Source organism: Podarcis pityusensis, assembly GCF_964106645.2.
Source record: "Podarcis pityusensis genome assembly, chromosome: 2".
In the NCBI taxonomy this organism is placed as follows: domain Eukaryota; kingdom Metazoa; phylum Chordata; class Lepidosauria; order Squamata; family Lacertidae; genus Podarcis; species Podarcis pityusensis.
This window is the reverse complement of record NC_138029.1, coordinates 51,005,050-51,020,224: the sequence shown is the minus strand read 5'-3', so window position 1 is coordinate 51,020,224 and position 15,175 is coordinate 51,005,050. Positions and strand designations below refer to the sequence as shown.

The 15,175-nt window shown below is 46.0% G+C and overlaps 1 protein-coding gene across 1 annotated transcript in view; it reads left to right on the top strand.

The window, feature by feature from the left end:
• Positions 1–1,121: 1,121 nt before the first annotated feature.
• PPARGC1B (PPARG coactivator 1 beta) overlaps positions 1,122–15,175 on the top strand; it is a 98,114-nt gene continuing 84,060 nt past the window's right edge. Inside the window, exon 1 of the mRNA XM_080995219.1 lies at positions 1,122–1,308. Within this exon, the coding sequence (XP_080851345.1) occupies positions 1,225–1,308 (84 nt within the window). The 5' untranslated portion in view covers positions 1,122–1,224. The remainder of the gene's footprint in view (positions 1,309–15,175) is intronic.

The following is a 15,175-nucleotide window of genomic DNA, read 5'->3' as shown; positions in this document are numbered from 1 at the left end:
TACCTGCAGATTTAGCTTTCACATCAACTTCGAGAACAATGTGCCCAGCAGGTCTACCCAAATGTTCCATTTCCCCATGAACATGGAGCTCTTCTGTTCATACCGCACAGCAAGCCGGCTAATATCACACCTGATTGCTTTTGACTTACCCTGAGTAACAGATGCTTGTTCCTGGCCAAGTGAGCCGGCGGGACGCGAACCTCCACTGGGAAGAGTAGATTGGCTGGTTTAGCTCCCACATCTCTGGTGCGTAGGTGGGGATTACTACCTCATCTGGAGGGGGGGCTGTCAAGGGGTTGCAAGAACCAAGCAAAGGCTTTAATATTTGAATGTGCATGCTGAGCCAACCTGTTCAGCCAAAGTGAAGGAAATGTTGACGAAAAAGAACCTCAAACTGCCAAAGCGCCATTAACGTGGTTATACAGCATAGCATTATTTCTGCCCCCTTATTTCTGTCAAGTAAAAAAAAGGGGGGGGAGGATGCCAAAGGAAGTCCTTGGGAAGGGGCAGCACTTTAAAGGCCGCACACTGAATGAGCCTGAAGGGGAAACTGAGGTAAAAGGGGGGGGGGGTGTTCTCCTCCTCGAGTTTCTCTCCGTGCCAATTACAGCTGTACTCTGGAATACACGAAGCAGTAAGAAGCGAGAGCGAGTTTTCTTTGGTGGTGGGGAGCATGCGCAGAATCCGCCCCCCCCCAGCAACAGGTAACCACCACAAGCTCCGGATCAGGTAGCATGATTCGTGGTTTAAGCCCCGCCACGTCTCCTTTTAGAAGTGATGGCTGAGGGAAGAAGGATATAGAAATGGAAGTCCGCCCCCCGCCACCGAACAAAATGTAAAAGGAAAGGCCTTCGCTGCTTAATGCTTAATACAGGTCACGGCGGGCGGCGAGCCTTTTAAGCGAGCTCAGCGCACCGCCTCACTTGCGCGCGCGTCTCTGGGCCCGGAAAGCGCGGGCCGCGCGAACCCTTCCTCCCCCTCGGCGTCTCTCCCAGAACGAAGCCCGCCAAAGCGGCGGCGGCGGCGGCCGCTCCCCTCCTCTTCCTGCGCCGCGCCTCCGCCGAAGCCCAACCCAGCCGAGCCTCCCGCTGCCCGGGGCTCCTCCCAGTCCCAACCGGCGGGCTCCAGGCCCCGCCCCGCCGCCCGGCTCGGCTGGCTCCTGACTGCTGCTCGTGGTGGCTGTTGCCGCATGCTGTTTCGTGCCGTTGCCGGAGGAGCTGGAAGATGGCGGAGCCGGGGCCGGACTGCAGCGCGCTTCTGGACGAAGAGCTCTCCTCCTTCGTCTTCAACTATCTCACCGACAGCCAGGTACGGGCTCCGGGCGCTGCAGCCCAGCCTCCTCCAGGCGCACTCCCGGCCGGCCGGCACGTCTGGTTCTCGCAATCTCCGAACAGGGGCCGCGGGGGCTCCTGTGCACGGCGGGGACGGGGGACAACTGAGTCTGGAACGGAGGGAGACTGGGGTCTCGGCGTGCAGGGACCCCAGAGCCACCGTGCACCGGCATCTCTCTCTCTCTCCCCCCCCCCGGAAATGCCGTGTAAATGGGACTCAGATCTGTTACATGTCGAGGAATCGCGGGGGTGGTGGGGTATGGATCCCGGATCTGTCATGCACCACGAAATATGGGGGGCGCGGGACCCAGACCTGTCATGTACCGGGGAGCTCGGAACGCAAGGATTTCCGTTCTGACATGCACTTGGGTTTGGGGCTCACAAGGACGCCGCATCCACTCTGCATAGAATTTAGGGCTCCGGGGAGGAACCGGTGTGTGTGCGCGCGCGCGCGCTCAGACCCAACTTGGAAGCCTGGGGCATAAGACCCCACAGAACAGCCGTGCACAGGAGTGGGGAGGCGGGCGGGAGAAGCATGATGATAGTCTACTTAGATCTACGGGGCACCTTGCATATTTCAGAGAGCGGGAAGTGCGTGTGTGTAAGGACTTTTGATTTCTCTGTAGCGGATCCCTTCCTTGTTCCTCTTCATGCCCCGACAGCGGAAAATGAAAGAGAGCTAGATGTATGGCTGTTCTGACAGATTCCAGGGCGCGGAGCCTGGATCTGTGCGGCTCTATGAGCCGGGATTCCTCCAGACACCAGACAGAATGGAGGAGCGTGGGGAGGGAGCTTGCATGCTTGTGCAGACGGAGCACAGCCCCGGCTGAGTAGCAAAAGCAGCCGACTGCCCTGGAGGCCGGCGTGTGCTGCTCCTCTCCATGCAGCACTTAGAGGATCCGGCGGAAGGAAGACGTAGTGTGTTCCTACGGCGAAGCTTCAGTTGCGGGTAGCCCACCCCCAACCCCCGCTTATTGCTGGGGAATGAACAGAAGAAACTCGAGTAGCCCGAACACTTTTCAGCACCACTCGCACGTGGACTAGTGGGTCACGCTGCTCTGCCGCTGCCCCAGATAACAAGCGAGCTGCCTTGCTTTTGCAGCGTCTCGCGGTTGGAGCTGCAGAGCCTCCCTCCCCTCTCCGCAAAATAAAAATAAAGAATCTGCCTACAATTCTCTCTTCGGGGTTATCTTTTTCTCCTGGATGTTGTTAGGATGAGAGAGGTTGGGTTGCAATGGACGGGGACAGTAAATAGAGCCGTTATTCTTCCCAGTGTGTATTTAATTCACACACCCCTCTTCCTCCGGGCATGTTCTCTCTGGAAGCGCGGCTGTTGCTTTCCTCTCCTTTCTACAATGTATGAAGGCAGGACTGGCAGCAGTTCAGCTTGACTGTGGGGCAACTGGAATAAATGGGTGCTGGATTCCCCCCCCCCCCCTCGTCGCGCTGTCCTAGAGATTTGCTGGTGGGAGCTCTAATTTCTTGTGCGCGTGAGTCATGCGGGCTGCTCGCTATATACCTGCAGCTTTGGAGAGGGGGCGAGAGAAGCGCGCGCGCGCGCGCGCTGGAGTGGAGGGGGGGGTCTGAGTTGCTACAAATAAGCAACTTTGCAGATCTCTCTCTCTTTGGACTGGGCTACATGTTAAAATCAGATTAAGGGTTTCTTGGCAGCCGTCGGTTGATCACGAGCGGGTGCCTGCTGGAAAGGCAGCCGGCTGCATTCTTTTCCATGGGGAGGAGTGAGTGGGGGACTGTGGAGCCGATATGCTGCGAGACCATCATGCATCTCTCAAGCCAGGAGCCTGTTGCAATCGCAAAGAGTTTTCCATGGTTACGATTCCAGTACCTCCCGTTGCCCTCCCGTTTTTCGTTTTGCTCTCTCCTCATAAACAGAGATTACTAAACTGCTTTGATTTGGGACATGGCACATTCCTCCCCCACTCCCTTCGCTTCCTTGACTTTATTCATTTACTTACTTATAGGAGAACAGAGCGAAGTCTGCTGTGTTTGGGCTCCAAACAAGCAGCGGTGCCCTGCTCTCGATCATCCTGATTTGTCCCTAGCGTCTTGTGTGTTTATGTGCCAGACAGAACTAGGCTGGACCTGCTCCAGCCCAGACTCGTGTAGTCTGAGCACCTCCGTTCCAGAGCCAGTGCTAGAGCTTACCGGTTTGTCATGGGACATGTTGGCAAGGGGAATTTTTCAGAGAATCAAGTAGGAGATGCTGGCAGCTTGTTTAAAGAACTGAGGGCAGAATATTTTGTAAGCAGGGTCTGTCTGCTCCACCACAACCGTGCAAAAAATTATTTATGGGATGTTGGGGGGGCGGATTAGGAAACTCTGCTGGATCAATAAAACACTTGTTTGCTTTTGAGAGGAGTGGGGAAGAAACCTTTGGGATAAAAGTATTATGGGGAGTGTATCAAATACTCTGGTTGCCTTTCTATATATTTCTCCATACTGAAAAAGCAGAACCTAAAGTATTGCCTACTTTGTGGGGGTCAGGAGAAGTGAGACATCTTGCCTCATAAAAAATATTTGCAAATGTAATTGGAGGGAGGCATGCCCTTGTGTATTGGGCATGAATAGACATGCGAGTGAAAATGTCCAGAAATATCTTCACCAACTCTGTTATGTGAGCAGCTATCCATACATAGGCAGCATTGTTGCTAATATATGATATAGAAACTGATTACATTCATAATACTTGTGGTGGGCTGATTTTGCTTGCTGCTGTTAGTCCCACTGTATTGGTTGGAAGTGCATTAATCTTTGGATTACACTTTCTCCTCTGCATGTGTGTGAGGGTTAAAGTCTGGAGTAAATCAGAGTGGCATGTGATTGCCCTGAAAAGGAAAAACTTGTAAGTGTGCTTTGTACTTCTACCTTAACCTCTGATGAAACAGCAGTGAAGGCTCCAGCCTTGGCTTCTGTCACATGCTTCTTTTGTAACTATAAGCGGGAGGTGGTTCCTAGGCTTGCCTCTGACGTCTCTCCCCATTACTACTCTACAGTACTAGCATCTTCTTACAGCTGGGCTGCTGAGTTCTCAATGAAATCTGAAAGCTGATTCTGCAAAGCCCCCTATGTTCCAGCACAGGATCAGATTATTCTTAAGAGGCTAAAATGTCAGGAGGCTATGGGATAATGAATATTATCCATTTCTTTCAGAGACCCTGAAGGATTTCAGCTTTTGTCATCATATATTATGAAGAACCCCCTTCCCCCTTCCTCTGTTTGCAGCAGCATTGCAGAAATTCATGTCATGATGCTATGAATTTCATAGTACAGGTGAACCAGAGCCCAGTCCAAGCACAACTAAAGGCATCTTGAGAAAAAGGTGCAATGAAATGTTAACCTGATTTGCCTTGGTTTTATATTCACATTGATAGCTGTTATGTATTGAGGGAAAGGATGTTTCACAAAATGACTGCATTGCAACAGATAGAGATTAAAGGCCTTTTCTTCTGCAGTCTGATTTTTCATCAAAATGGAGTTATTGTGCAGCAGTATGAAATGTATGATTTATGTGCAAGGCAGCATGATGCATTCTGAGCTACTCATTTCAAGTTTGTGGCCATTGTTGTTAATTCACCAGGCGTTGGAAGGTATCAGGAATTACTAGCATATACTTTTCTGCCTCTGTAGAAGAGCAAGAAAGCAGTTCGACTTTTCTGTTTTTCATTTGTTGAAGGAAAAATAACCATCATGATAACACAGGCTGCTGGCTTCAAGCTTCCCGGGGCAATATTTCCTCTTGATTTTCTCAGCCTCTTGTTAACAGCTCAATTAATTAATGGTTGGAGATGCAAACAGTTATTGACCAAAACAAAATGGTTTGTCTTCTTTCAGACACATGCATACTTCCATCTATTTAATAGATCTGCATAATGATCCTTTTGGCTGACAAGAGGTATTGCTTTGAATGCCCATTTCTCTACCCGTTAAATAGGGCAAAAGCATGAGTATTGTTTTCCTTGACAGTACAAGGGAGATGATTCTTGGTGGAACAACATGCAAGTGTCCTTTGAGTACCTGGCCAGCACACTCTGTTTGAAGAGGTGAACTCTATATTTTGCCCTGCTGTGCTTCCACTGTCTTGTGAACCTCAGTGGCATAATGGAGAGAAGAGGAGTGGTAGGATAGTTCTCACTTACCTGATTCAGGTTTTACAGTCTTGAATGGGCATTTGGTGAAGCCATCATACCACCACCTCAGGGGTGCGCAAACACTGCACAGACTTGTTCACACCAACATTTGTGACTAACATACATGACCCTGGTCATTTGTGGGTGATGATGGCAGTCTTGTTTGTTTTTGTTGTTTGCATGTTTATTTCACATGGAAATGATAAGCTTCTTTTTTATTAACACTGCTTTATTTGCTTTGGCAAGTGTCAGCAATGGATTGAAACAGAAAGATGAATTACCGTATTTTTCGCTCTATAAGACGCACCAGACCATAAGATGCACCTAGTTTTTGGAGGAGGAAAACAAGAAAAAAATATTCTGAATCTCAGAAGCCAGAACAGCAAGAGGGATCGCTGCGCAGTGAAAGCAGCAATCCCTCTTGCTGTTCTGGCTTCTGGGATAGCTGCGCAGCCTGCATTCGCTCCATAAGACGCACACACATTTCCCCTTACTTTTTAGGAGGGAAAAAGTGAGTCTTATAGAGCAAAAAATACGGTATATAGTCAGAAGAATTGTGCATTTAGAGTCCTTTCTAGACTGTACCGCTTTAGATTGCAGGCAGTGGATCGCATATTTGAATATCCCTCATTCAAAAAATGTTCTGCCTGGAAAAAAAAAAAGCTGGCATGTCAATGTTTTCTCATAGCCTTCTCCCTGACAAACTAACTTTGGACAAAGTGGGGAAATTTCCATCCTCACCTGCATTCTGAAATGGTATAATGAACCACATGAGCCTTTTGAGTGGCCTAAGGAAACAATTCTACACAGATTTACATAGAAGTGTATTCTTGTGCAATCAAAGGGATTTGTTTCCAATTGTATGTGTGTGGGCTTTGAGTGCATGGCAGAAATCATGTTGATATGGGAAGGCAAGAGGTTAGGATACATAAGCTCTGGAAATAATGTCTTTTTTGTGGCATTATATTGTAAGTGAAACTTGATCTAAATTGCTTTTCCAGTGTAGAGCCCACTCAAAGAGGTGTGAATTTAGTGCCAGACAGCTGTGTAGACTGGACTCCTGGCTTATTCACAGTGTAGGTAGCAGCCAGGAGTAGTTTTTCACCATAGACACAGCCATTTCAGACCTTTCTGAACCATGATTCCCCAGAGGAATAATACTGGGTAGTTTTCATGGAGTTTTTGCTCCTAGACCTTTCTGCTGAGAGAAAAGCACCAAATATGGCACATAGTCCAGATAGCTTTTGGCTAAGAGCTGATTGACACAGATGACATATTTATAGTCTGGAGTATGCAACTACAGTGACTGACAGTTTCATAGACTCATAGATCCAGAAGCACATCGTATGTAACTTCTTGAAATCTGGACAGTGATGCATGCAGTTGTACTTGACTGCCTGCATTAGTGTCTATCAACTGGCAACTGTTCTCTAGGGAGTCACAGACACATTGACTTAGAAACCAATACATGGGGCTGCATAGGGGGAAAGCGAAGCACAAGGCACATTCACATAAGGTAGCTGGCCACAGACAACAGCTCTGGAGTGGGGGAAATCCACCTGCATGTTTTTGATTCTGTGGCTTTAATCCACACTGTGGCAACTCTCCTATAGCACTTAAGTTCCTTGTGTTTGCCTGGCAGAATAGGGTGGTTTTTCTGGCAGTTGTGGGTGTGCGGAGAAGCATTCTAAGCTACTCAAAATGTCAGCCAGCCAGCCAGTTCCAGAGTTGGCTCATGACACTGCTGTTTGTGGCAGACATTCATGGCAATGAATGGCTTTTCCCTTATTCTTGGCAAACTGGGTTCTCTACGGAATATGTGACACCTGCTTGAAGGGACTGTTGGGGGTATGGTGTAGTGCTGCTAACGCTGACGAGGATCCATTAGTTCTTCTGCAGCTTTATAAGCAGGTGATTCTGAGTACAGTATTTTCCATTGCCAAAACACGCCACTCCCAAGATTGTATTGAGTCAATCCCATCTTAATATTTTTGTACAGATAGTTGATTTTCAGCAGTCATCTCATGAACTCATACATGTGGACTACATATGTCAGAGCAGGTCATCAGAGATGAAAGGGGCCTTGAATATTTGGCCCAGGAGTGAATAAAATTGATCATGAACATTGCCTTACTCAAGGTCTAAAGTTTCTTTCAATTCACCTTCATATTGCCACAAGAGTAGGGCCCGGATGTGTTTATTCATGTGTTGCACAGCTGTCTACCCTTTCATAGGTCCCTTTATTTCATGATTTAGTGTATTTCTAAACATAGACCAGTTTTTTTCCACATGCTGCAGATGATGGAGGAATAGGTAAGAAGCAAGAGGAGTCGGAGGCTATGTTGTGCAAAGGCCTTGTTACTGTGTTGCAGAATCATGATATATTTGGCAGAATCCCAGACTACATTTTAATGAATGCTCTGTAAATTTAAGATAGGAATGCTTGTATTTCTATAAAGTAGGGCCTCCAGATCTATTTGACCTTTGGATGCTATCAGACTGTGAGCTCTCTCCAGTCATCATGACCAGTGTTGATGGGTGTTGTAGCTCTGCAACATCTGGAGGGTCACAGAGTAGCTACCCCAGCTCCAAAGCCAGTTGCAGATCTTCACCTTCTCCTCTATTTTAGTGAAATCTACTACTTTCCATGTACTGGGTTGGGAAGCTGAAGGAGCTGAGCATGCTCTCAAAACTGCTGTACCAAACCATTGTTAAGAGATGCATGAAGAAAGAGGTGGTGTGTAGTAAGAGGATTTGTCAGCTCCCTGTGTATTATATTGGGAAGAGGTAAAGCATTGACAATGTTGAAATGATATCTCTCCTACATTCCTGTTGAGACTGGACAGTGCTATGTGTTTTTATTTTGGTGCTCAGGGGAGCAATAAAAGATGGCTTAACGTAAAATATGAGCCTCCAGCCTTGGCAGTAAGATGAGTGGAGGGCCATTTTCTTTTAATTAAGATATTTTTCCATTTCCTCCCTATCCCCCCACCCACCATGTTGCCTCTGAAAATTATGAATGTGCTGCCTGCAGTTCAGCCAATGAGCAGCCTGGGAAAGGAGACTTTCTTGCAAGTAAACCCCCTAGGTTAGACAATTCAGATCCTCTTTCAGATTGTGTGTGAGAGAGAGAGACGTTATACTGCTACTGCCACTTCACCTTTCTTTGTTGTAAAGCTTCATTCGTAAGCCTGTTCACTAAAAAGCAAATCCCACTGAAATCAGTTGGACCTATGTCTGAGTAAACACAGTCAGGAATAGAGTACAAGAGTTCAGAATTGCAATTATGTAGGACAGGATCCATTGGGAAACCGCCATTAATAGCAAAATGAAAGAATTACACTGAAGTGGATTATGTTGCATGCAGTAAAATTATATTTACTTCAGGTAAATATAGTGGAACCTTGGTTCTCAAACTTAATCTGTTCCGGAAATCTGTTCCAAATTGAAAGCGTTCCAAAACCAAGGTGTTCTTCCTCATAGAAAGTAATGCAAAATGGATTAATCCGTTCCAGACTTTTAGAAACAACCCCTAAAATAGCAATTTAACATGAATATTACTATCTAACGAGGCCATTGAGCCATAAAATGAAAGCAATAATCAATGTACTGTGTTGTTGTTTAGTCGTTTAGTCGTGTCCGACTCTTCGTGACCCCATGGACCAGAGCACAGCAGGCACTCCTGTCTTCCACTGCCTCCCGCAGTTTGGTCAAACTCATGCTGGTAGCTTCGAAGACACTATCCAACCATCTCGTCCTCTGTCGTCCCCTTCTCCTTGTGCCCTCCATCTTTCCCAACATCAGGGTCTTTTCCAGGGAGTCTTCTCTTCTCATGAGGTGGCCAAAGTATTGGAGCCTCAGCTTCACGATCTGTCCTTCCAGTGAGCACTCAGGGCTGATTTCCTTGAGAATGGATAGGTTTGATCTTCTTGCAGTCCATGGGACTCTCAAGAGTCTCCTCCAGCACCATAATTCAAATGTATTGTACTATAAAATAAATAAGACAGTATTATAGATGATGAAAATTTAAGTTAATTTTTTTCTTACCTGCACTGATGATAGTCATTGTTTGGATGGGAGGCTTTTATCCATTTCCGCAGTCAATCAATCAATCAATCAATCAATCAATAGCTTAACTGGGTTCCACACAGTCATAAAAACAAATTAACTGAAAAAGCCTCAAAAGCGCAAAAGAAATAGCAAAAACAAAAGCACCAAACTTAATCTGTTCTGGAAGTCTGTTTAACTTCCGAAATGTTCAAAAACCAAGGCGCAGCTTCTGATTGGTGCAGAAGCCCCAGAAACAATAGCTGACAGCCGCATCAGACGTTCAGCTTCCGAAAAACATTCAAAAACCGGAACACATACTTCTGGGTTTTCGGTGTTTGGGAACCAAGGCGTTTGAGAACCAAGGTACCACTGTATGCACAAGTTCAAGCTAGGCAGGCTCTCAAGGTGGCCTTGTGTCTCTGCCACCAAGGGCACCCTTTTTACCTGCCAACCGTCAATGGTTTTTCTTATCAGGTACCCTTTTGAAGTCTCTGGGACTATATGCAAGTATGTGAGAGAGTGTGCTATTGTTGACCAAAAAATATACTTGCCAGGGAGAGGTAACCACTACTGAACTCATGTTGCTTCCTTCTGGGTAAACATGCCAGAGGGGATTGGGCTGTAAAGCCCTGAAGGGCACCTTCAAATATTTTGCTGATATGTACGGAGCCTCCAGGAAATGCCTGGTTGCCATTATTGTCTCTGTGTGATTAAGAAAGGATTGTAACTTTTTGTATAACAGCTCCCCTTCTGTCTAGTGAATCCCTTTGCACTGGAGTAACGATGGTGTGTGAGAATTCATTTCTTGTCTTCTCCTTTTTTGAAATATTTTTCTTGGTTTTTTTTTAATGGGATAAATAAATACATAAGCAAAGGAAGTTATCTGTTCAATAAAATATGATGATACAATTGTATCACACCATTATCCTTCCCTCACTCAGCAAGCAAACATTCTAATTAATTCAAGTGGGCACCCACAGATAAAATGAGGCATCCAATGCATTTCATCAAATTGTTTCTTTTCAGTGACCATCATCTAGCTTTCAGTGCCCAGGCCAAGAGGAAAGCCAGTGGCGTAGTGCAGGGGGGGCCGGCTGCACCTGGCGCAACATCTGGGGGGGGCGCGCTCGCACTTGCAGCTCTCTGCCCCTACCTGGCTCACTCACTCTCTCTCACTGCAGTGCTGGCTGTGCGAATAGGATCCGAGCCGCTGGGTCGCCGCCCACTGCGGTGCGGAGAGAGAGCGAGGGACTATCTGGGGGAGGGACAGTGCAGCGGCCGCCCAGCGCAGCGCTGAGCGCGGGAGAGAACCACACCAGACCAGACCAGGCAGCAGCAAGAAGAAGCTGGCAGCGGCGGCAGGTTAGGGGTTAGGGGGCGCAAATTACTTGCCTTGCCCCGGGTTAGGGGGCGCAAATTACTTCTTGCCTTGCCCCGGGTGCTGACAACCCACGCTACGCCGCTGAGGAAAGCCAAACAAGCACATGACCAAAAAAAACCAATTGGAGATGTTCTTGTAACTATATATATATATATATATATATATATAAACTGGAAGTGAATTTTCTAAATATTTACCCCTGTTAACTCAAGTAACATAACTCAAGTAAATGGTTAAAAATACCTGGATCCCCAACATCATGATAACAACAACTAGATAGACTGCCCTCCCTCCTCCACAATTCTACCCTTGTAACCTGCTTCTGCCACATACCACCATTGCTCCAGCAAGAGGACTTAGAACTAATACCGGAGAACTAATACCATTTTGACTGTACAGTAAGTGGCCTAGAGTTGTATTAAAAAAGTAGATACACTTTAAAATATATAGGAAAAAATTATAGGTATGCATCAAGTCTCGAAATTAGCCCCAAAATCTTATCAGAGCAGTGTGGGTGGAGAAGGTGAAGGGTCATTCTTCCCTTGTCCTATGGTATCTAGCAGTGCCTCATTTCAGCAAGTGGATTGCCTCCATGTGCATCATATAAGCATCCAGGTGAGGTTGTCTTAACTTCTAATCCAGCCCAACTAGAATGGTGTGAAAGCCATAAACAATGGAGCAACAGTTAGACATGTAGTAACATAGCAGGATATAAGGAAAAGAGCTGCTGTAAGCCACCACAGAGGATAAAACTCCCTTCTGAGAGACAGACAGAGACCAACTGGTTGCATCAAACAGTAGATGATACTGGACTGGATGGACCACTGGGACTAACAATATATGGCAGCTTCGTATGTTCTTTATTATCCTTTTAAGTGTGGAGTTAAATGTGGTTAACTCCAGAAATTCCATGGGAGAATAAAATAGCTCCATGAATTGGCCTTCAGCTGGGTCCCTTTCTGCTGATCAAGAGAGATTTCAGCTGCAACTAGGCTAAATTTCAAATTTTACCTTTCTATGGGTGGCAGCTGTTGATTCTACTGGAATTCAAGCTATTCACAGTGAAAGGGAAAGGGAAATAGAGCCTCCAGCCACGCTGGAAACTTACTAGGTGAATATACTCTAGGAATGAGGACAAATTCCTTTTGGTTAATCATTGTGGTCTTGATTAGCTGACTTGCCAAGGGCAAATGATTACTTCTATAGGAAGGCTGAAGTCACCTGCCTAGGCAAAAGTCACTTACAGTGCCCTTTCATGGCTCCTATTCATTTCAGTGGGGCTTGTGCAGGAGAACTGTCTGGTGGATTATGCCCTAGGAGAACAACTGTGGAAGGTCTTTCCATGAACTGGTTGGAATGTGTCGCCTTTCCTTTATGCACAGCTTAATCCTGTGCTGCCAATCTCAGTACACCACCACCAGCATTTACAAAAGAAAGAAAGAAATTAATTTAAAATATTAATAGTCAGATAACAAAGTGCCAGATTAACTATCCTGGTCCTCAAAGGCTTTCCCACAGCACTGCCATTCTTGACTGACCACAGTTATTGGAAGGAGGTGGAGATGATCGGTAGGTTATTTTGTGTGAAATCATTTGCAGCTTCCCTGTCAAACTCAGCACATGGGAATTGCTCTGTGAAGTAACAGAGACCCCAGGGGTAATGTTGCAGGGTGTTCCCAACTGCCTGCACTTGACAGAAAATGAGCCACCACAGACTCTGCCAACTATGGCTTCAGACAACAGATTCAAATCCCAAAGAATGGACTGCAGGGTTTCTTGTCTGATGGAGTGGTTGATGAAACCACTCCTAGCTTTTGACTCTAAATGATATCCTGGGCACAGTGATAAGCTCAGAAGCATCTCAAGTCCGTAAATGTAAATGATTAATGGAGACTGAAATTCATCAATGAATGCATACTTCTTTCCTGTCTTCCCCCCTGCTGCCACTGTCCCAACCAGCAGGACATACTAGATATTTTAAGAAACACAAAGCTGATTGGCAGTTGCCCCTCTAGCTTATTTGTTTTAAAACATTCCAGTGATGGAGATTCCTTTTCTCCTCAGCAGAATTGGTGCCAACACACATTCAACTGCTGTTACATCTATACAAGCAGGGTGAGATTCGGTGTCAGAATCAGAAAATGAACTTTGTATTTTCTTATACAGTAGATAAGTTTCTGAGTGTTTGCAGGTGGGCAGAAATTAGATCACTGGGAGACTTGCAGCAGAACGACAAGAGTTTCCAACATAGTGGCAACTACAACATGACTTTCCCGTGCTGAAATGAAGAAAACTAACTGTGGGGTGAGGGTGGGGGACATGTATGTGGAAGGGCTGTGTGCCTAGTCAGTTCTGGCACTGAAAACCGATTCCTGGACTCTGAATGTTCTTAGAGGCACCCTCTTCTTTATTTCTAATTATATGTCTTTTGCATGTGACTCTGGTTCTACTAAAAACAAAATAGATCTAACAGTCATGAAGTCAGCCTACCCTTATTCTAAGCTATCTCTTACTTGCAGTCAGCAGTAAACAATCTGGCCAGTCAGGTGAATGATGTAGTGCCTGGTACAGGTATCTGTATTGGTGCTCAAAAGAGTTCTATCTTGGGGCTGCAAGAACATTAATGCCATGTCCAAGTCAATACAAGACTGTCAGGTTTCAGAAAGCTAACATACAGGTGTGTCTGGAACTGCAAGAAAAACCACTTATTTTTCAACTTCACTCCCCTTTCCCCTCCCAAAGTGTGGCTTAGAGATAGGAGGATCGCTAGCTGGAGAATCCATTTCTGAAGATGGTTTAGCAAAGAAGAAGCTGGTGAAACAAGAGTGTGAATGAGGGTTGTTTGGCTAACATCCAAGTTAGCTTGGATGGACTTTGTCCTAGTTCGGAATCTGAATAAATCAGCAACCACCAAGGTAGAAGTGGATAGTTGACTGTGGGTTGATTGGATTTCTTCTCCACTAGCAGTTCTTGTGGTATAAATGCTAGGAAGTGGCACCACTTATCTAAGTTAGTGATAACATGCAGGAGACATTAGTGTTGATTCACCTGCACCCCACCCCTTTTGCAAACCTTAGCTGTAGATTGATTTCATTATGTGTTGCATTTATATTTCATTTAATGTTGGGGCATATGATGGAATGGTGGTGGGACAGGTATGCACATTGAAAGCTAGCCAACTGCTCATCTATAAGGATGTAAAAAAAGCCCTGCTGGATAAGACCAAAGGCCTATCTAGTCCAGCATCCTGCTTCCCATAGTGGTCAACCTTTGAAAAGCCCACAAGCAAGGCATGAGTGCAAAAGCCTTCTCTCCATGTAGCTCCCCAATAATTTAGGTATTCAGAGATATGGTGCCTCTGTTCCATCATGACTAGTCCCCTTAGCAACCTCACCCTCTATGAATTTCTAATCCCCCTTTAAAAAGCCATCTAAGTAGGTGGCAATCACCACATATTGGAGAAGTGAATTCTGTTGTTTATCTGTTATGAATGTTTTGTTTGCAGTGGAGTCTTTCCTAGTGGCAGCCATGGTTTAAATTATTATGGGTGGTTGAGACAACAGCCCCACTATCACCACCACCGTCAGTGCATTAGAACAGAGGATAAGACTGTTTCACTTATAAGGAAAACTGTTTCCATGCTTGTAGAAGAATAGGAATGCCCTGAAGCAATTTGAGTATCACCCGGAAAGGTCTAAAAGGAAGCTTATCAAACATTCCGACCGATTCCTTGTGGTTTAGCTTTCTCCTCTGTCTGCATGTATTACAATAAATTATTCATTACTGTTCCCCTTCCCCTTCAGTCCATTCCTCGTTCAGGTATGTTTGGAGACTTGAACTGAAAGCATCTTCATCTGTTCATTGCTCCAGCTTCCGGGACAAGGTTTTAGAGATGTTGGCGTCTCTCTTCCCAATAGCTGCTATGGATATACTTATTTCACTAGTGATATCATGTTTGAATTTAGTGTTGCCAGAGGGCTCTGCATTACCACAAATTGGTGTGTGTGCCTGAGAGGATCTGTTTACTCACATAGCAAGAGGCAGGGGCACATGGCATAGGCTGTCCAGTAAGCTAACTGCAGCTTCAGGTACACAGTCACTAACTCTCAATCTGATTATGGCATTTGTACCTGGATTCAGCTGTTGTAGCTCGATCAGTGTTACGTTGCAGTATATTGGCTATTTGTTGGACACACACACACACACACACACAGAGAGAGAGAGAGAGAGAGAGAGAGACTGCTCACCAAACTGAGGAACTGGAT